The sequence below is a fragment of the Molothrus ater genome, chromosome 27, assembly GCF_012460135.2.
Source record: "Molothrus ater isolate BHLD 08-10-18 breed brown headed cowbird chromosome 27, BPBGC_Mater_1.1, whole genome shotgun sequence".
Taxonomy (NCBI): Eukaryota; Metazoa; Chordata; class Aves; order Passeriformes; family Icteridae; genus Molothrus; species Molothrus ater.
This window is the reverse complement of record NC_050504.2, coordinates 4,644,856-4,666,750: the sequence shown is the minus strand read 5'-3', so window position 1 is coordinate 4,666,750 and position 21,895 is coordinate 4,644,856. Positions and strand designations below refer to the sequence as shown.

At 48.7% G+C, this 21,895-nt stretch overlaps 1 protein-coding gene across 1 annotated transcript in view; it reads right to left on the bottom strand.

Moving 5' to 3' along the window:
* Window positions 1-21,895, bottom strand: part of KANSL1 (KAT8 regulatory NSL complex subunit 1) — a 75,899-nt gene that overhangs the window by 10,493 nt on the left and 43,511 nt on the right. The window contains 4 exon segments of the mRNA XM_036399012.2: window positions 1,960-2,149; window positions 3,499-3,614; window positions 7,034-7,138; window positions 10,451-10,592. Of these exon segments, the coding sequence (XP_036254905.1) occupies window positions 1,960-2,149; window positions 3,499-3,614; window positions 7,034-7,138; window positions 10,451-10,592 (553 nt within the window).

Genomic DNA, 21,895 nt, shown 5'->3' with positions numbered 1-21,895 from the left:
TTTTTAGTTCCAGTGGGTCAGAGCCATCATTATATGCCAGGAGCTGACACTTGCAGGGACATCTACAGAGTGACAAAGGTGGTTCTCAGCCTTGTTCCTTAAAGCAGGAGAGAGTCACAATTCACAGATTTATAGACTTGATACAGACTTCATTTGTGTGAAACCACTGCAAGCAGACACACAACTGGATATAAACTCCATGCAGAGAAAACAATCCCTGCTTCCCCACCAAAATGGAAGAATGGATCAAACTGGATCCTGCAGAAGCCTGTTCTGAGTCAGAATTATTCAAATAATTTTCATGAATGACTTGAAGGATGGGAGAGAATATCCACAGCAAATAACACTACAATGGGAAGGGCTGCTTGAAGCAAAGAGCTGGAAACCCACTCCTGGTTACAAAGTTCCGAGAAATTATCTAAAATAAATCAAATGTAATTCACTGAGGGCAAATGCAAGAAGCCAATGCAGTGCCCAGAGAAGAGGAGGAAGGGGAAACTGAGCAGTTATGTTGCTACCTCTGGAAGTTCTGCCCGGAGGATGTGGAGGTTGTGATGGATCCAAAAATGAGCATGAATCAGCAGTGCTGTACCACTGCTGGGAACTAATTAATTAATAAAAAATAATAAAGATTAAGCCCACAGGGCTTTCTAACCAGGATGGCTGTGCAAGGAGAGAGGCAATCCTGCCACTCTGCCCACGTGTGAGCTGAAGGGCTGCCCCCAGCTTTGGGCACAAAATCCCATCAATGTGTGCACTGAATTGTGAGGAAAACAATAAAAACATTACAAGATCAAAACCTCCACAATGCAGGTGGCAAAGTTCAATCCACAGCCACTTTCTGCTGGGCAGGGGAGTGGAGGCAACTGGACATGGTATTTCTGGAGCACGACTTGGCCATGACTCAGCTGTCTCTGGAATGACTGGAGGAGGGCTCAGAAATCCCCTGCTCTCTGCTACTTTCATCCCTGGAACTGCTCTTCTGAACCATCTCTGATTACCAAATGCATTTGATGACAACAACAAAGATCTAACACAGAATTTGCAGCCAATTCTTCAAGCACTGAGTGTACAAGGCAGCATCCACCAAGAGAATGTTCAGCAACTTCCAGATCACTGAAGATCTTGCAAGTAATCACTGCAGAGCTCTCCCAGAAATACCCCAGATAAAACTGCAGATATGTGATCAGTTAGAGCTGACTCAACTGAGGAAGAATCTATTTTGCTCAGAAAAATGCTGCTTCTGGAGCTTCTCTGTACAACATCCGCAGAGTGAAAACCCCCCAGCCCTTGTGGGAAAGTTAGACTTGAAACACTTTGTCTCAAAGGTAAGTGGATTTTTGCCATTATGGTTCTGCATGGACAAATAAAGATCCTTATTTCCTTCATTTCTCACTATTTTCCCTCCAACTGACAAGTTTATGGTATTCCTAAGAGAAAATAAAAAGAATTAAACATGGCCCTTCCTCATGCAGGCAATAAACCACATTTCCATTGAATGAATTCTGCATTAGGGAGAGGAGTATAAAAATCAGTAATAAAGAAAACAAAACAGGAAGAGACAGGGCATTCATCCCACGTATGCCTGGGCAAACAGCTGTGGTTTTCCCTTGAGCAGCAGCAGCAGCGAGTTCCTGGGCTTTGCTAATTCCTGTCTCAGAGTTAAGGTTTCCTGATCCTTGACTTCTCAGGGCTCCTTTCTCCAGCTCAGACTGTGCCACACTGACCTACCTGGCCTCGAGTTCACCTCAGGTTGGCTGGCTTAAGAAAACTCACGAGTTCAGCATCTTCCCTCCCCAGTGACAGCAAAGAAAAATCTTCCAACCTATTACAACTTCTCCTTCATTTCTCCTTTTTGTTTTTCCAACAGCATTTACAGCCTTGCTGTCCTGCTCTTCCCTTCCTGCTGTTTTCTCAATCTTTACAAGAAATATAAGAGCAGAAAACACCCCGACTGACCTTTTTGGAAAGGGGCATGATGGTGCTGGGTCGGACGAGGCGCCGCTTCTTGCAGCTGAGGACGGGGCGGGTGCGAGCGGCCACGCACGTCCCGTCCGCGGGGACCAGGGACAGGCGCTGCCTCTTGTGGAGCAGCTCCTCGGCTTCCTGGCCATCTCCCTGAGCGTGTTCTGCCAGGCCAGGCTGCAGACTGCCCCACAAGAGAGGAGAACAGGAAAACTCCAGTTATTCGTGCGGCACTACCAGCAGGTTCGTGGTTTGCACCCGAGTGAACGCTCCATGCTGAGTTTAGAGCTCTGCAGTTCATGGCACAACAGGTTTTATTAAACCAACTCCATTTTTTGCTTTTACTTCAGTCACCTTCCACTCTCCCATGACTGAACCTTTGACCAAATCCCTTTGGAAGCTCTGAACAAAAAAGCAGCACTGAAAGCCACAGAGAAAAAGCCACTCTAGACCTGAACAGCTTTAACCCTAGAATTCAGCTTCCTCCAGAATGAGAGTTTGGGGAATCTTTAGACAAGAGGTTTTCTGAGTCTAAATGCCAGAGAACATATAATTTTATAGAAAAAATATTTAGCCCCGATGTAAACTTGGTTCTGATGGGTATTTGAGATCTCTACCTGTGCCAGCTCCCAGCAGTGACCCCAGAAAGGTGCAGAGTTAACATCAACCTCTCCGAGGCACAAAGGCTGCAGCAGCCCTGGCATCAATGCCCCGTGCCCCGAGCAGATCCCAGCGCAGCAGCACCTCATCTACAGAACCTTTTCATGTCTCTTCTACAAGTGTTTCATTTCTAAAAATGCAAAACATTAAAGCCCTGTGGTCTAAGGCTGTGCAGTTCAAAGGCTACAGGGATACAAAGGGCTCTGTTACAGCCTGCAGTGTTCCAGCTGCAGCCATGGGCTCCTTGATCTGCTCGCATTACATCGGTGCAGGATCCATCCCTCCCTCCCTCCCTCCTTCCCTTTTCCCCTCTCTTTTTCCCTGCCTCCTCAAGGCACTGAACAAGTGCAACGTTTTTCAAGGGTTTTCAAGTAGTTCAACCCTGTAGCATCAAGGAATGTCTTTCACTTGTTTTCATTTACCCGTTTCAAGACTTTGTCAACAAAAGCAGCCTGGAGAAATAAGAATTTAGGAAGTTTTACTCCCCAAATCAACGGGATTCCTCCATAACTCCAATAAAGTGGGTCAGCGGTTACAGATAATTCTGTGAGCAGGGCATTAGTACCTTTGAATCACACAATTTGCAGATGTATTAAAACTACTCATAGTTTTGCCCATGCTCAGTGCACAGCTGCCTGCAGGGCTTGTTCATGTAAACACAGCTCAGTTTAATTCCATTTTCAGCAAAACAATGCAGCAGAAAACCTCAAGCAAGCAATCTCCTCCAAAATGTTTCCAGGCATGATCTACTACTGTACTTTTTTGAAAAAAAGACACCATCTGTACCATTACCAACCCAGTTACAGCCTGGTTTCCAACGGGACATTGCAAAGAGCATAAAAGCAAACTCTTCCAGAATATCCAAGAGCTTACGTGTTAATAACTCCATTGACAGGTCTTGGTGCTCCACAGGGCTTGGTGGGATGGGATTCAGGAGTATTTGCAGCAGAAATTCCCAAGCTTTCTAGGGGCTGGGATCCAGACACACTCTAAGGAAGGGTGAGAAAAATAGAAATAATTAAAAGCTTCTTAAATAGCCACAATTAGTATAACTGGGTTCTGGTTGAGGATTCTGCACTGTAGCCATGGATTTCCACACAGGACTTCAAAGCAGGGTTCAGAAGTCACTGTATGAACAGGAGAGCAGGGACATAAGGAGATCTTAGGGACAGCAAGAGGATGGATACATGGCAGCTCTTTCATTCCAAGATCCAAAGGACTTTAATTCCCCTCAGGCAACCAGGAGCATGAAAGGCTGAGGGCTTTAAGGAGATTTTAGCATTTTGTCTCCATGGTGCAAACAAGTTCATCACCACCTGTAAACCTCTGCAGTCTCTCCTGCAGTTTGGTTTCTGTTCTGAGCCATGTGGTTGAAAGCTCCTGCTGAAGCACTTTGGGGGAAAACAGGGAGGGAGGGAGTGGGGAACTGACTTGCAAAACTGAATTTGCATTTTAACTTACTACCTGTGCAAACAGAGTCCAAACAGCATTTTAGGGAGTGTTTTAAATGAGCGTGAACCCAGGCTGTGGGGCTGGGATGGGAGCAGGGCGAGTCTGCAACACTGAAAGTGCTGCATAAACACAAAGCTGGAAACACCTTTTTGGCAGAGCAAAGTGAGTAAAAATTGAGTTAAAAACACTTTGCTCCCCAATCCCTTCTGCCTGAGGTCTGAAACACAACCCCCCTGGCTCTGCAGGGAGCAGCAGGATTGTCACCGAGCCTCCAAGGACACACTGGCTTTGTACCTCCCACCAGTGACATTCCTGCTCCCCACCCTGCAGCCCAGCAGTGTGTCCAAACCTCTGGCATTCACCACCTTCAGCCCCTCCCATGCAGCCCCCTGTTTGTGGTGTCAGACTGTGCTCCTCCCTGGGGTTAAACTTGATTTCATCCTTTGTGTGGTACTTCCTACACTCCCTGCCCTGTCTCTCGCTGGGGTTCCCCCTTTGAGCACACACAGTGGTGATGTGGTTCAAGTACCATGAAAAAAGGCAAAAGCAGAGCTCTGACACCACACAGATGGTCAGCCAAGCCCCCTGCTTGGCCCTGACTCCATCCCAAACCCATCTGCATTGTGGTGATTAAATCTTCCCAGCAAACACCCCCCAACTCAATAAACAACAAGCCCAGGCCATGGCACTGCTGGATTAACGGTTTCCAGAAGAGGAGACACCTGAGTCACCCGGGGAAGGGCCATCTTCAACAACTCAGACAACTTCTGCCTGGGCCTGTTTGAGGAACTTTGCAGGGGTTTTTACACTTCTGCTAAAAGAGATGTTTCTACTACGGGGGAGCAAAGACAGGATGAGACCAACCCAGAGAGACGGAGGAGCGAGATCAGCTCGCACCTGAGACATCAGGTAAGCTCAGCAGCCCAGCCAGGTGAAGTCATGCAGGAGCTGAGCACTTTCCCTCTGCTTTCCAGAGGCTTGGCAAGGCTGAGCCTCCATGTGACACCCGCCAGAGGCACCCCCTGGTGCAGCAGGGCGGGTACTCGTGACTCACAAGCTCTTTTGAAATCCTTTATTTTCTTCTACAGAAAGGGTCTTAAATGAGGAACTTCTCCTCCAAGAGTTTGCTCTGTCTTGGTGGTTCAAGATAGGAACAGAGGGACTCAGCTTCCTGTGGAGAAGCTGGAAAGCATCAATCCAACGTGTATTTATCAGGAGCAGCCCAGGCTCCCTTTATCACCCTGGGATGGGTGTACCCAACACACGAGCAGAGCCAACACCTCCTGCACTCTCACTCTCGTGCCAGCTCCTGGTTCACCTCCCTCCCAAGGCTGTGCTGTCCTCCAGGGCTGCCTGGGATCCAGAGCAGCATCCACAGCACCAGGATCACACCCCTGCTCCTGACTGAGCTCTTCTATGTGCTTTGGGTCTGGAAGTCCAGGTCCTTTGGATCCCTGGGAATCTTGGGGGGGTGTGGAAGATTCAATTGTAGTACATCTGCTGTTGCACGTCAGGGCAGCAAAGCAGCTGTGTGCAGACAGGTCATGAGACAACACCAGGAATGTCCTCTGTATTCCCAAAAATCCCTAACAGAAGCAGGCAGGTTCAGACCTCCACCCTATTACTAGAAATATTTAATTAGGGGGCAATATCAAGTGCAGCCCCTCACTAGACAAGCAATCCAAGGAACCAAAATCAACAGCCAAGTAATGTCTTCAGGGCTTCATGTCATTTCCATCTTCAGACAAAAATATTTCTTCACCTACTGAGCTTCCATTTCCCAGAAGATATTCCCAGGCCTTATTTGCAAAGCCCTTCCCTCCAGTGGTGATAGGATTAGTTCCTCTGGGGATTATCAGCCCCATCCCACGTAGGAAGCCGATGCCCAAGGACACGGATCCGAGGCACTCACGAGAGGAGGAGATCCAGGGGAGCTGGGCATGAGACAGGAGATGGATTCCTCCCTCTGCTCCACACTGCAGATGTGTCTCTAACTCTGCCAGTTTGGGGGGAAAAGGCCTGGAGGGGGCCAAAATGATAAGCACCTCTCCAGGAAAGGCCCAAGAGATCCCTTTCCAGTAAGAGCCCTCAGTCTCTGGGTAATCTCTGGCTCGAGCAGATCAGGGCTCTGACTCAACAGCCTGCCCTAATGAGCAGCCCTAATTAAGCACAAAGCCAGGGGCTGGGTGCCGGAGGCGGCGGTTCCAGGGGTGACACTTCCAGCAGTGTCACAGAGAAGCTGGGAGTGTGGAGTGATGGGGGAGTCCCTGTGCAAGGGGAATAAACACCCTTTGCTTCCTAAAAATCACACAGGGCTGCAGGAGTGGCCACAACAAAGTGCCAAGTAGAACCTGCCCAAGTTTCAGGGACCACCCTTCTGCTCCTGCTCCACCACAACTTGCAAACCCTCCATCTTAATGCATTGATGCATCCCCCAGGATCCAAAGCAATCACAGGCAGGATGAACAGTATGATCAAGCCTTCAGTCTGTGCCCTACATTTCTGCATTAAATAATAAATACCTGGCACTCTGCATAGTTTCCAGTGCATCTCACTGCAATCATTAGTGCCCTTTCCAAGGGGGAATGCTCAGATGCTCAGGCAGATATTAAATAGCCACATCTTTAGCAGCCTTTGCTAATCATGCTGGTCTCAGTTTGAGGTACTTTTTTTGCTGGAGGGAAGGGATTAGTTAGGATTTTAAAGCTTCACAAAATGCTAATGCATATTACAAAGGTACCCCCAGGAACTCTGTTCCAAAAGGTGTTTAAATCCTATTGTTTATTAACCCCAGAACAACGCAGGAGGGGGTGAGCTCAGACCAAGATCAGTGATTCCCAGCAAGGAGCTGCTCCACGAGGCCAGTGCCATGGTTTGAGCATCCCTGTGCCCCTCAGCTCGAGGGATGAGCCCTCCCTCCCCAGACTGGAGCAGTGAGCCCCACGCTGGCACTTACCAGGCGCTCAGCCCCAGGCTCCAGCCTGACTTCAGCCCTAACAGGACGGGAGGAATCATCTACTGCAGGGTCAGGGGGCGAAGCTTCACCAAGAACTATCAGCCCCTGCAAGAGAGGAACAGGAATGAGCTGCAGATCCTTTGGTGTCCACAGGGAAACTGCACCCCCACACCCCCAGTGCTGAATTCCTTCCCACCACGGCCTCCAGACCCGATGCCAAACCCAATCCCTGCTGCCTGCCTTTCCCTGACACCTCAGCTGAACAGCTCACAGCCTGTCCCCAGCCTGCCCTCCTCCCCACGTGCCAGCCAAGCCACAGCAGCTGCCCTCGTCCTGCAGAGGGGAACTTGCCACCACAGCCAAGCAAACAATTCTGAGCTGGTGATGAAAATGTACCAACTTGTTCCTCTGAGCAGACTTCCCCCTGCCCCCTCAAAAGTGATATTTACAAAAATTCAGAAAGGAAAGAAAGACATTGCTATAAACTCAGTGGGACAAAGCACAGTGGCTGAGCACTGTTTTATCGGGTTTAACATATGCTGTCCTGCTCCTGTTTAACTGAAGCCTAACCTAAAGGCAGGACTGCTTTGCTCTCAGAACAACACGAAGTGAAATAAAATCATTGTAATTATGCATATTCTGGGCTGTATTATAACAAAGCAGGGCAAAATGTGCAAGGGATCAGGGAGTTGGTGGAACCTACAGGCCACAAACACAGCCCAGGACAAGGACAAGCCCCAGTGAGCAGCATCTGGTCAAACAGGGAACTGTGATGGGGCTGCTCAGATCAAGAACAGGCAGATCAGTCACGTGAAAACAATTCTGGGGGTTGCACAGTGTGTCACAGCAAAGTGAGCCTGGAGGGAACCTGGGCACGTTATCTGCAGGGAGGACAGAGCCACAAGGCTTCCCTGCTATTTTTAAGTGCCTGCAAACAGGGTATTCTACAACCAGCTCTGAGCTCCCTGATTTGGTGTTTTCCTCCACTTCTCACCAGGCTCCGACTGAGCTGATCTGAATGTGCTGAGAGCACAACTCCTGCTGAGACTCCCAGGCAGCAGTTTACCCTCAAAACACAGGGTTATTTTTGACTGCCTCGTCCTTCCCTTGCTTTGATCTGACACAGCAATGTGTCTTTCTTGAAGGGTACACTGGGATGTAAACTCTAACACATAAAGGTAATTAAACTAAAAAAGAATGAAATCAAATTTCTTTGAACTTTAGAACTTGTAGAACTCTGAATTCCTGCAACAGCTACATTTTAACCTCCTTATGGCCCAATAAGCTGGAGCTAAGTAATATTGATAGAAAAAACAAGGTGTTTCCAAATTCTTTAACTGTTTTCCTTGTACAATTTGAAGCCAAATCCATTCCAACAGGCTGGTGTGTTACTGAAACACAGGGCTGTTTCTCTAGTCTCCTATTCTTGTTCCAAGCCCTTTTAAGATGGTCTCTAGTTTTTCATTGGTGCAAACAGAATCTGTTTTACAACCATCCCAGAGCTCAATGACATCAAGATAACAACAGCTGGGTGCAAGAATAATCTCCAGCAAGCCCCATCAGAGATGGGGTATGTGATACTCATGGTTCTGATTTTTTTCTTCTTCAGGCAGAACAGCCACTACCCAAAACACTCAAGTTCTGAACACCCTGCACCTTAAGCAACATGTTTTATCTTAAATTCATGTCCTGGGTATCCCAGCTGAGTTTTGGTTTGAACAAATCAGAGAGGATGATCCTGTTGCCAGAACCTCCTTTCAGACCTTGAAGCTGCAGCCTTATAAAAGCACAGGGGATGCTTGTAACCATTACCAGGCCATTTCATGAGCCTGTCAAGTTGCCATCACCTGGTGAAAGCCCTGAACCTTCCACATCATTACATGATTTTCCTCATTTCTTCCATTACTTAACTTCTAGCATATAAACCTTCAGCTATTTTGCATTTTGCACTTAAAACCATGCTGCACTGTCAGCTCTAAGACAGAAGGAAGATGATTCTTTCTGAAGAATCATTCATTTGCCCACTTCCCAGAAGCCTTTTGCCCTAATCTCAGTAATGGATTCTGCTCACAAGCCGTGCTCTTCCACCTACTCATTTAGAGCCCTCACTCACTCAATTAAGCCTGTTTTTCTGCACAGCTGCATCAAAGTCCAGTCTCCCTCCCCTGCTTTCTACCCCCTGGAAGCCTCTCCCCACCACCCCCAGAGCAGCACACATCTTGGGAAAGGCGTTTGCCAGACTGAATTCCTGAGGATCTCTCCGTTGATGCAATACCAGGAGCCTTCTTGCCACAAACTCCAGACATTCCTTCCTCCAAGGCCTGACATTTAGATGTGCATGCCTGAACAAGTCTCCATAACAATCCCTTCCTCATCCCTTCTCTGCTCTCCCCCATTCTCCCACCATCTGAGAGCAACGCTAAAAAAATACCTTTTACAGAGAAAGGTCAGCACCAAAAAATGATCTTTTTTTATGGAACAGACTCAATTTTAAGCCTGTTCAGATAGCATCTGAACTAACTTCCTCCACAGGCCTCTCCCTTTTCCACTAAATCTCAGTTGTTTTTATCCCAGAAAGAAAGAATGGGAAGGTTTTAAAAAAATATCAAAGAAAAAGGCTTGAGTGATGGGGAACAGCATCACACATGCAACAGCAGCAGCTCTGCTCAGCACCTTGACTCTAAAGCAAGGTACTGCTCCCTTCACGCCATCATACTGAACCAGGGACAGGAATTACACTCAGCCCATGCCAAATTGCATTACAATTAGTCACAGCTTTGCAATCTGCTTTGGGAGAGAGGCAGGAGGGAAAAGCATCAGACTTCACATCTGCACTCTCTGGTGTCAGAGAGAGCCATCAGGAGGCAAAGCAGAAGCACAGTGCACAAAGGCCTCCTGCCCCATCCTGTTCCATCCTGCTCCATCCTGCTCCATTCCTGCCCCATCCTGTTCCATCCCATCCTGCTCTATCCTGCCCCATCCCATCCTGCTCTATCCTGCTCCATTCCTGCCCCATCCCATCCTGCACCATCCTGCCCCATCCCATCCCATGAAGCTCCATTCCTGCCGTGTCCTGTTCCATCCTGCTCCATTCCTGCCCATCCTGTCCCATCCTGCTCCATCCTGTCCCATCCTGCTCCATCCTGTCCCATCCTGCTCCATTCCTGCCCCATCCTGCTCCATTCCTGCCCCATCCTGCTCCATTCCTGCCCCATCCTGCTCATTCCTGCCCATCCTGCTCCATCCTGCACCATCCCATCCCGCTCCATTCCTGTCCAATCGTATCCCATCCTGTCCCATCCCACTCCATCCCATCCCGCCCCATCCTCCTCCATTCCTGCCCCATCCCGCTCCATCCTGTCCCTCCTGCTCCATCCTGCTCCATCCCATCCCACCCCACCCCACCGCAGCCCTCACCTTGTTGGCTCTGATCTGTTTGTAGATGTCCGTCTGCTGCCGGATGCGGTACTCCAGGTCCGACACGTGGGCCTGGAGCCAGTTCCAGCGGCTGACGATGGCGGCGCGGTCTGCTGCCCACCTCCACTCTGCCCTCCGCCTCCTGCAACACACACACACACACACACGCTCAGGGTGATTTTAATTACACAGCACACGCAGAAATCCAAGGAGAACTGACAGACAGATCAAAAGCTGCATTCTGGATGGCAGGACTGATACCATCTCACCACTGCTAATAATTACCAAGGAATTACAGACGTGCTGCAAGGGCCGTGTCTGTGCAGAGCAATATTCCAACATCTGCTGGCACCCCCAGTGACTGAAGTCTTCAAAAAAAGTCCCTGGCATCAGTCCCCAAATCCACCTGAACACAGCTCATACCATGTGGCCACAATTAAACCTCAGTGACAAGTTTCACAACCACCACTGATGGGGTTTACAAGTTGGAGAGGACCAACAGGGCCAACCTTGCACAAGCTGCTCCCTCGCAATGGTGTGCTGCAAAGGACAGAGCAGGCAGCAGCAAAGCAACCCTGATTTCTGCATCTGATGGATGGACCAAGCAAATAAAGAAGCCAGGAAATAACATCAGCTGTCATCAAAGCACCCTCAATCCCTATTGCTGCACTCCAGGGCAGACAGGAACACAGAGATGGTGAGGAATGGATAAATCCACAGCTCCACTCTCCATGTTAAAAGCCACAGTATCATGAAAATATACCCTAAGCACACTGATTCCTGTGGATAAACATTAAGGCTTCCCAGAAAGGAAGAAAACCCCGACATGGTATGGAAACAAAGCATCAGCAGAAGTGCTGACAAATCCAATGCTGCTGCACAAAGCCTTTGCCACATCTGGATGCTTAGCAATTAAGAAATTAATCACAAAATAATTCCCTTTGCCCATCTGCCCCCCTCCTTCTGCGTAGGAATTTTGAACCAGCCAGAGCATGTGGGGCAGGGGAGCCACAGCAATGTCCAGATGTTTCCTCCAAAATCAAACCAGAAAGTCTTCTGCTGAGATGAACCCATTTCAGAGCTGAAACCAGCCACGACAGCAGAAGCAGCACGTGGTAAATGAGGTTTTGTACTGAGGCAGCCCCAGCTGCAAAGATGGGAAGGAGAAGAAATCATCAAGTTCTTCAAAAAATCTGCACCTCCTGGGCCTCTGCCCTGATTCAGGCATAACTGCTACCAAATGCACTTGCCTAAAAATGAAATAAATACAAAAAAGTCCCAGGGTTATTACAAGTTTCAAATCAACTAAGAGAAATACCCTGAAAAGGAGGAGTTGGTCGCTTCAAACTGCAAGTGAAACCCCTGCATTTAGAACAAGACACGTTATCCATATTCCTGCTGGACCCTTGGCTGTCCCTGCAAGACCATGTTCCCACAAAAGAGGCAAGAGCATCCACTGCCTTCTGCCCTCCCAGCCTTCTCCAAAACACCTTCAGGGGTTCAATAAAGCCAGATTTCAGCAGTTTGCTCTTTTGGGGAGCCACAGAGCCCTGGGAATTTTTAGAAGCAAGTTTTTAGAACCAAATGCTGCTGAGAGTACATCCCAAGTGCCAATTCCCTAAGTTTGCCTCTCCCAACATTACAAAGCACCTCTGCCTGCTGGAACACTGGCCTGTGCTGATAAATACAGCCTATTCCTTTGCCTCAGATTACACAGAAATTGAGATTAAGTATGAAAAGAATAGTTTAAAATCCATTTAGTCTCTTAAATGACATGGCAGCACAAGCAGCAGCAGACCTGCTCCTCACCTTAAAATCAGGACACATCCTACCCCAGAAAAACCCACTGGATTTGAACCAAAAATAACCCAAGAAAGCGAAACACAGTAATGCACACTTCATCCTCTGACACCCTGCGGCAGCACTGGAGGAGGGGAAGAGCAGAATGATGGCTCAGCCACACTTTCCAAAACAGCACCGAGTGGAGTGCCTCTATATTTAGAACTGAGCCTTTCCCAGCTCGGTCCCACCCTTCCCTGCGAGGTGCTGGCAGCAACATCATGGGATGGATGCTCCCTCGTGGGGATCAGCTCTGGGACAAGGACCCAAGGATATTCCTCAGCTTTAATGCCTCTACAAGCATTTGTGAAAATGATCTTTTCTTGTCTAGCTTTAGAAAGGAGCAACCATGCACACAGCATAGAGTGCGATGTCCTGCAGTGACCACTGGGGATGTGAAACCTCCTCCTGCTCTGGGGGAGAGGAAAACCCTGAAAACCCTCTCCTTTCTGTCTGAATCTGAACAGAGTCTACAAGGAAAACGGAGAGGGACTTTTCACAAGGGCACGGAGTGACAGGACAAGGGGGAACGGCTTTAAAGTGACAGAGAGAAGGGTTAGATTGGATATTGGGAAGAAACCCCTCCCTGTGAGGGTGGTTACATCCTGGCACAGGGATCACTTAGTTCCATCCCCTGCCATGGCAGGGACACCTCCCACTGTCCCAGGCTGCCCCAAGCCCCAGTGCCCACCTGGCCTTGGGCACTGCCAGGGATCCAGGGGCAGCCCCAGCTGCTCTGGGCACCCTGTGCCAGGGCCTGCCCACCCTCTCAGGGAAGGATTTCTTCCCAATATCCAATCTCAGCCTCAGTTTCAAGTCCCTCAGGCAGCCCATCCACCCCACCAGCCCATGCTGCTTTCTGCTGAGTCCATGCAGCTGAATTCCAACCAGGCAGGCAGAGACAGCCCCAACAAACGGAGGGAATTAGAGATTAGCAGACTTATTTTTCACCAGGAGACTGCCCTACTAAAGGCCCAGCTGCAAAGTGAGCAGAGCAGGCCCACCAGCTGCTGCCAAACCACCCTGGTAATGACATGGAGCAGCACAGAAAAATGGAGCTAGAACTGATTTCAGATCAGAAAAAAGTTACAGGCTGGAGGGGAGCTACATTATCAGATCCACTTCCAGGAATCAGCAGAATGAATGAGAAACAGCCACTGGGGTCTGGAGGGAGATTGTTTCTGCCACTCCAAGCACTCGAGCAAACCCAAACTACCTCGATGTTAAATGAGGAATAACAGGTCACGCTGCAAGAAACAGTCGATGCCAGAAGAGAGAGAAACACAGCCCAGAAACACTGAGAAGCTCTGCAGGCAGCCAAGCAGGCTGAGAGCTGGAACAGCCATGGGAGGGTTCACTGGGAACCAGAGAATGCCTTTGGCACCGATGCCAGGAGGTGGCACAGCCCAGGGCAGCTCCCAGAGCTCGGGCACTCACAGATTAGTGCCACAACATGAGGCAATAAACTCCAGGCACTTCCCATATGGTTCCCTCCTCCACCCTGGACTGGTGTATTCCCAGGGGCTCTGCTGTCCCTGGAGTGCAGTCACCTTCCAGTGCAGAGGCCACGCTGTATTTACTCTCCTCTTTCCTGCACAGCTTTGGACAGAAGAAATCACGTGAGAGTGATTTGAGACTTTTCCCCCAGGGACACCCAGCTCAGCCTCCCTCACCTTCCAGAGGCAAACTGGGAATGTTCCAGCCCTTCCCACAGAGGGGCCTCACCGTGGCACTGGGACAGAGCCCAGGAGGTACAGGATGGGACCTTTCTTCAATAAGACAACCAATTCAGCTGCTATTTTCCACTTTGCTCATGTCCCTGTATATTCTTCACATTCATTCTTCAGCTCACCAAGGTGTTTTATATATATACATTTATTTATTTTATTATTTTGTATCAATGCAAAACCAGATCAGTGTGTGGAGCAAGAGTTAAAGCTCTGCCAAACCCACTCTCATGATGACTCTGAAGGAGGAAGAGAAAACCCCACAAGGCTCGAGAACAATCTCATTAGCTGATCGTAACATTTCTGCCTGCAAAGAAGCCAAAGTGAACAATTTGTTCAGCTGAACACCCGCCCCCACCCCTGGACAGAACCATCAGCTTTGAAGGGCTCTTTATTCCCAGCATGTGCTCAGCACTCTGCTGAATCTCCTTCCAACCTCCCCTTGGCTCATTCATTCCAATATTCACACAAACCCAGGACCTCCACGGGCTGGGAGTAAAGACTTATTCCCACTGAAAAGCCCCCACTGCTCAGGGAAAACTTGGGAGCACAAATCCTAAAGCATGAGCAGGGCTAAGCCAAGCTCCTGCCCCAAGACAGAAGTGCCCAGTTTCTCAGCAGTAAACTAAAAATCACTGGTTTTTTAATTTCCCTGCTGCTTGTAGCTCAGACAGCACTGCTGGCTGTGAATCAAGCCCTGCACAAACTGTGCCATCAGCCCTTGCTGGGGTCTGGAATGGAGTTAAGGTCCCGAGCAGAGCAGCTCCAGAGCACTGCCCAAGGCTGGACCAGATGGTCTCAGAGGGCTTTTCTAACTGAAAGGACTGCAGGACTCTGTGAAGGTGGAACTCCACAGCCCCAGGTGCTACACCAGGCTGGTGACACAGCATCCCATCCCATCCCATCCCATCCGCCCAGGCCTCGGGGGTTTTTCGGGATCCTGCCCGGAGCACCAGGGTGACTCACGGGGACACTGAGTCACTCCTGCCTGTGCTGGCCGTCCCCAGCCCGTCCACAATCCCTGTGCAAACAGTGACCCTCGAGAGAACAGGCAGCAGCTCCCACCAAGGCCTGGAAATGGCAGAACGCTGTCTCAGAAGTTCTTCTGCGCTGTTTCAAGTCCAAGTGCCCCGCATCTTTACACCACCACATTTATGCACTGCCCCGAGCATTTATTCAGCTGACTGTCTGAAAAACAGCCATTCCCAGCTCTAGCTGCTCTTGAGCCCTCAGCAGCAACAATTGTTCTGTGACAATAGCCAAAAATCAGGATTTTATTCTTGCAGCTATGCCAACACAAGTACTTTGGGCCATGCCTGAACCCTGCTTAGCATCCACGGACAAAGGTGTGAGGAGAGAAGGGGAAGGTGAAGGACAGGAGGCTGGATCAGAAGTGTGGTCACCACAAGCTGCCTGTTACACCAGGAAAACATCTCTCCAGAGGCTCAGCAGAGCAGTCAGCTGAAAAATACCACGTTCTGAGGGAATTTATTGGGCCCATTTTTCAGTATAGCTCTCCACGTGCTCATGGGCACTGAGGCAGGCAGAGCAGAGCAGCTTGGACTGTCTGTGTGCAGACTCTGCCTGATCACCCTCACTCCAGAAATTAAGGCATTTCTTAGTCCCTTGCAGCTAAATCCAGGAATGAAAAGGTGACACTACACAAGGTTCCAAAGTTTGCTCCAACTGGGTTCAGTTCATTGGGAATTTCTCCCTTAAAGCTCTGGTTAAGATGCCATTCTCAACACTATGAACACTACAAACTATGAACCAAGAATGCCCACTTTTCCCTCAAAATGCCTGAAATACCATTGTTCAAACTTACAACAAAAATCTTCCAGGAGCATATCCTTTTTTTTTTTTTTTTTTTTTTTGCTGAGAAGGATATCAATATTATAATTTTGCTTTATCAATATTATAATCTTGCTTATAGCAGCTTCCCAATAGGTCTGGGTTGCACAGGAGAATCATTACCTTTCTTAGACCCAGATTTTTCACTAGGAGTTAAAATTCTACAAGAAAGCACGAAGTGGCAGAAGCACAAAACCAATGGAAATTGTGCTCTTTGGTTTTTTTTCTTCTCTTCTCATTAAAGGTGGGATCTCACCAAGAGATGTATAACTTTCTTCTGGCAAACTCCGGAGCTGAGGGCCAGTGACTCCTGTTCGCTAAGAGGATACAGCAAGCGATGACAGAGGTTTGACATCATGAGCACAACCAGCAACAACCACAAGCCATTATCTTGGATACTGCACTTCTATCCTAAAGCTCTGCTTGCTGCCAAAGCAAAGCCCCAGCAGAGCAAAGCAGAGACTTCCCAGCTCCTGGTCTCCCTTCAGCACCATGAGATCACCTCACTTGGCAGCATGGGATGATGTGACTTTCTGGATTGCTGGAAAACAAGCTTCCCTGAGAATAATGCCATTAAAACATCAAAGAAGAGAAGGAAGGGGGCGTTCAGTGTTCTAAGCCCTTCAAACAAAACTGAGCACAACAGAGAGGAGACAATTACGGCGCAGAGTAAACTGTTTGAGAAGTTATTACACTTGTTCCACAGCAAAGCCCTTTGTATGCAGCAAATAGAGGAGTTTGGTGTCCAAGTGGGGGAGCGCTCGCTGCAGCCCATTAGTGCCACAGTCCCCGGGGAACAAGAATAGAGACTATGCAAATCAGGATCCATTGTTAAAAGGGAAAATTTATTTCACATTCCTGAGCAGCAGTGTTCCTGGAGCATAACAATTGGAGAGGCCCTTCTGCTGAGTACGGCACATTTTTATGCTCCACAGTAAATCAATATTCCATAATACAGAAACTACAGAAATTACAGCCAGGGTGAGGATGACAGCCCTGAGCTTTGGTGAGCAGCACCAACACAACACTGTGCCAGAACAGGACTTATCTGGGACCTGCTTTCGTTGTTCAGGAGAGTTACTGAAGGAAGAATTTATGGAATGATTCTCCAGGATGTTAACCCTTCCAGCTCAGGCCATAAGGTGAATGGCACTAACAAAGGTGTTTCCCGACTGTGCTGCTCTCAACTCCATCTGAACAAGTGCCACTACACTTGTCTCAGTGTCCTGAAGTTTCCCCACTTGGGCAGCACCAGCAAAACAATCTCACAATGAGATATCCAAGCAAAAAGTGGAGTTAATCTCAAAGCAAAGAACTCTTCCTTGCAAGAGGGGAATTGATTGACTATTCCTTCAGTATTTACCAAACCTCCCAACAACAGAGCTCACTACACACTGATACAGGATGCAGAAACTTGTTTTCAACTCAGCCACTCCTGATCACTGTCACTCCAGGGTGGAAGTGAGCAGGGCAACAAATAAAACCTGCTTTCATTTTCCTCTCGGTTTATCTCACAGGAGATAGAGTCTTCCTCTCAGCCCCCACCCAGCGCACCCAGTAAACACTGACAGACGAGTGAGCAGCACTGGATACTCCCATCTCTCCAGGCATGAAAAAGCAGCTTCAGTCTCTCCACTCCTCATTATGCAGCCGTTAAGACCTGAGGTCAAAGGGTGTTTTGTCATGGCTCATGGGGACCAGGGGGGCTTTTGTTTAACTCCACAGGTTCTGCAGCCCAAGATCAAAATGAAACTTCAGGATAAGTGATTACACTGAAACAGGCTCAGCTCGAGGCCTGGGAAATTTCTGCACTGCTGGGATGACCTCACCCTCCTTATCTGCTCTTTCATGTCCTGGGAGGAAGAGGAGAGAGCTCTGCAAACACGTCTCCAAATGCAGGATTCCGACACTGTGCCCCTGAACACAGCTCTGAGATCACAAACTACACTCTGCTCTGTACCTGGAACACAAAAGCTCTAAACCCTCCTCACAGAAGTCTCCTAAAAAGTTTTTATTTCCAATTTTCCTCACAGTATATTAGAGCAAGGAGGATTTTAAGCTCACACAAAGGCATCAATCAGGAAGTCCAGATAATTTTTGACTCCCCATCTCTGGAAATGTCCAAGGCCTGGGACTTGGAACAACCTGGTCTAGTGGGAGGTGTCCCTGCCTATGGCAGGGGGGTGAGACTGGATAAGCTTTAAGGTTCCTTTCAACCCAAACCATTTTATGATTCTAAAAACTACATTTGTTTGAACCATGTAATGACATCAGGACAAACCAAATAGAAGCCAGGGAAGATTTCCAGTAGGAGCAGAAGTTCTCAGCAGGGCCAAACAAGACTGAAATGGGCTGGGCTTGGAGTAAGGGGGAATCCACACTGGATTTTAGGGGACAAAGCAGCACAGAAACATCAATGCAGAACTGCATCAGAGGTATGAATTCACCAAGCAGGTGCAGTCCCAAGGCTCCCTGCCTTCCAGGGGAGCAGCAATCTGCTCCCCAGCCTTTGGGAGAGCACTGGTAGCAAGTTCCACGAGTGCAACCCCAGCTCAGGCCCACTCACTCAGGGACTTGCCCTGATTTCCAAGCCTTCAATCCCAGTAGCTTCAGAGTCATAGGAAAAACGAGATTTCCTTTTCTTTTTTTGGCTTGAGGCATGGGGAGGTCATCCCTGTTCAAAGCAACAGGAACACCATGTCTTTTTAGGGAAAGAGAACACCCAGGGATGCAGGTATTCTCTGTGCTGCTGTGCTCTGCTCCTCTGCAGCCCCTCTTAGCACAAGTCCCTACCCAACACAGCTCCCAGCAAAGATCACCTCTTCAATCCAAATCAGAGCAAGAATAAAGCTACACATCAATATTAAATCTGAAGGTCGTTTAGTCAAGGGAAGGGGCAGCCATGCTATTTCTGGCACCAATCCAAGCAAAGTTTCCTCTCTCAACCCAAAGAGCCATTCCAGTTAACACAGAAATAACACATTTCTGGCCTCCAAGCCCTTTATCTAAGAAATGGGATAATATAATCCTGGCTGAAGGACTGCTGTATAGTAGAGGAGCATGGAAAAAGTCCAGAGAGAAATGGAAAGGGAGAGGGAGAGCAGGAGACTGATGTGAGTCACGCTGTGCTGGGCTTTGCCTGGAGCCAAAGAAATGGTGGGAAGGGGCCATGGAGCATGGGGATGAGAAGGGCAGCAGCTGCTCCCAGCACTCAGCTGTGGTCAGGCAGCACCTGAGGCAGCACATCAGAAGGTAGAAATGATGGACTTAGCAATTGTGTTCCACTGCAAAGATGCAGAAAGGTTTCATGGCACCGGATCAAAGCTGAGACCGACATCCCTGGGGACGCAGGGGGAGCTGCTGGTTTGGGGTAGGTAAACTGGGGGCACAGGAGAAAGGAGCTCTGGGCAGAGCTCTGTCCTGGGGGTGGCTGGAGATGGCCAAAATAAGGCTGTGAAAATGCAGTTGTATTTCCATGAGAAGAAAGGAACAATCTGCATTGTTCGGCCACGTGAAATCCCTTTTATCAGCGACGCTCTGGCACACAAAGAACTGAAGAAACACTGGATTCAAACATCAAATGGGAGCCACAAAAGAGCATCTCTGCTTTCTAAGAAAGGGCTGAGCTCTGAGCAGGTCAAAGAATCTTCCAGAAGAGCAACTCTGGCCACTAATGAAGGGTTTTCAGGGAGCTTTCCCATCTCATCTGCATTCAACCACCAGCACATGGTGTCACTTTCCTCCACTCCTCATCACAGCTTTGGCACCAATGGCTGTCTGTCAACACCCGTGAATTTCTCGGGCATTCCTGGCTCCTTTATCAAGTTTTCCATCATTTAATGAATCTCATTTAATCAATCTGCAAATCCCTCTGCATGGTCCCAGAGAGCACAGTTTAAGTGCCACTATTTCAGCCTGAACTACCTTCTGAACGTGTTTGCCAGAAACAATTTTAAACCCCAGCAGTTTCTGGACAGTAGAGAGGAGTATTTCACCCAACACACGGCAGAGGTGGCACACACTGGAGGCTGGAGCTGAACAACAAACACTGGGTGATTTCCTAGGAAGTGATGGAGACAAAAAGGAGCCCCTTGGCAGCTCCTCTGAGGGCTGCAGCTGATGCTGAGGGTCCCACCCTGGCAGGGGCCCTGCCTTTGGGACAGGGACTGAACCCTCTCAGGTGGCTGAAGGGGAGCTCAGCTCCTGCCAGAGCTCCACCTGTGCCCTGCTCTGCTGCCGTGCTGCCAAACCATCCTTCAACACAACCCAGTGAGTGCCCTGTGAAACAAGGGCCTCCCCCAAACAGAGCTGCAGCCACAGGAGGCCTCTGCTGCTCTGGGCTGACAAAGGCCTTAATGTTTAAACTTACAGATCCCCTATTTACTGTGCTGAAAGAGAGCAGGGAGTAATTCAAAGCCTGGGAGCACAGGAGCGTTGGAGGGGGAAGGAAGCGGGGTCTGGGTGAGTCTGCAGAGCTGGGGTGGCCGATGCTCCCAGACTGAATGCTGGGATTTGGACATGACCCATCCAAATCACAGATCCTGTTTGCTGCACGAGGCCCTGAGGGAGCCCCCAGGACGAGGACAGCCCTGCCAGTGCCACGTCCTCAAGGACTCCTTGCAGGAGAGTTTACACAACGACTTTGGATGATGAGCTCTGGAGAGTCCAAGTACATAAAAGTCACATGTGCACATGCACTTCTCCTCCAGAGCCAAAAGTCACTGTCCCACAAGAGACAACACAGAACTAGCACTGAGAGCACAGTTAAGGGTTAACTCCAGGTAGGCTCCAAGGAGGAAATCCACATCTGACCTGGGAGAAAAGCAAAGAACAAACAAAAAGGAAGAAAAGCAAGAAGCTGATAGAAGAGTCCATGTATTTCCTACATCACAAAGGAAGACCTTCCCTCAGGGAACAGGACACTGCTGAGGTGGAATCCCAGCTGAGGGCTCTCACCCATCTTCTGCAACACGGCAGAGCAGGGGGGAAGAATAAAGCCTTACAGTTTAAAAGGCTCAGAGCTGGACCCCAGCCCCACTCTGCTACTTCCCTGCTCCATCACAGATTTGCTGTTTGATCCTGGCCATGGGACTTGACATCTTTTTCTCATCTATTAAATGGCCAGAGGAGTTCTGGCTCACAATCAAGAGGCTCTGTTATCTGTGGGGTATTTATTGTCCCAGGCACAAGATCACTTTAGAGTGGAATGGTTTTAGCATCATAGAAGACATTCCACTGTAACCATCAATTTACTACCTTCTCTCTTTTAATTAATTAAACACTTGCCAAAAGGCTTCCTCTGATCAGGCCCACACGCCCTCCCAGGCACAAGGGAGGTGGGTGAAGAAAAGCAGAACCAAGGGAGGGTTTTCACCTTGTGGCATCTCTGATCCTATAGCTGCTTTCCCCAACCATTGCCAGGCTCTTCTGGAGCAAAATATGTGTCACAGACACACACACAAATTTAGGAGTGATTATATGGGCTCCATTTCACTTCTTGAGATTAAAAGCAAGGGGTCAGCTGCGGGTTAACAATCCACTCATGTAGTAACTCTGTTGTTTGGGCTTTTTATTAGTTCAGCTACATGAGGCATCTTCAATGTGAATTTGGGGAGCAGGACTGAGCAGCTGTTCCCATGTTACAACTGTTACACCCTCCTGAATGCTTCCTCCTTCTCTCCCTGCAGCTCAGGTCCTTCCCAGAGACTCTGGCTATTCCCTAAAGCTGGGGAAAGGACACGCTGTGTTCAGCAATTCTTTTTGTCCCCTTGTGCTCCATTTTCTTTCTTCAATGTCTCAAAAAAAAAAAAAAAAAAAAAAAGAAAAAGCAAACCACAAACAAAACTCAAAAAGCTACAGCTATTTTTCCCCTTTAGTAATCCTGAATATATTTATTATCATGTCTGACCTACAAAAGAAAACATGACCTGATCTAGAGAAGCCTGTATCAAGTGTTATTTTGCCTTTTTGTTTTGTTTTTAAAATCCACTCTTCCCCCAGAGCTCTGATTTTGCAGCAGTTGAGACTG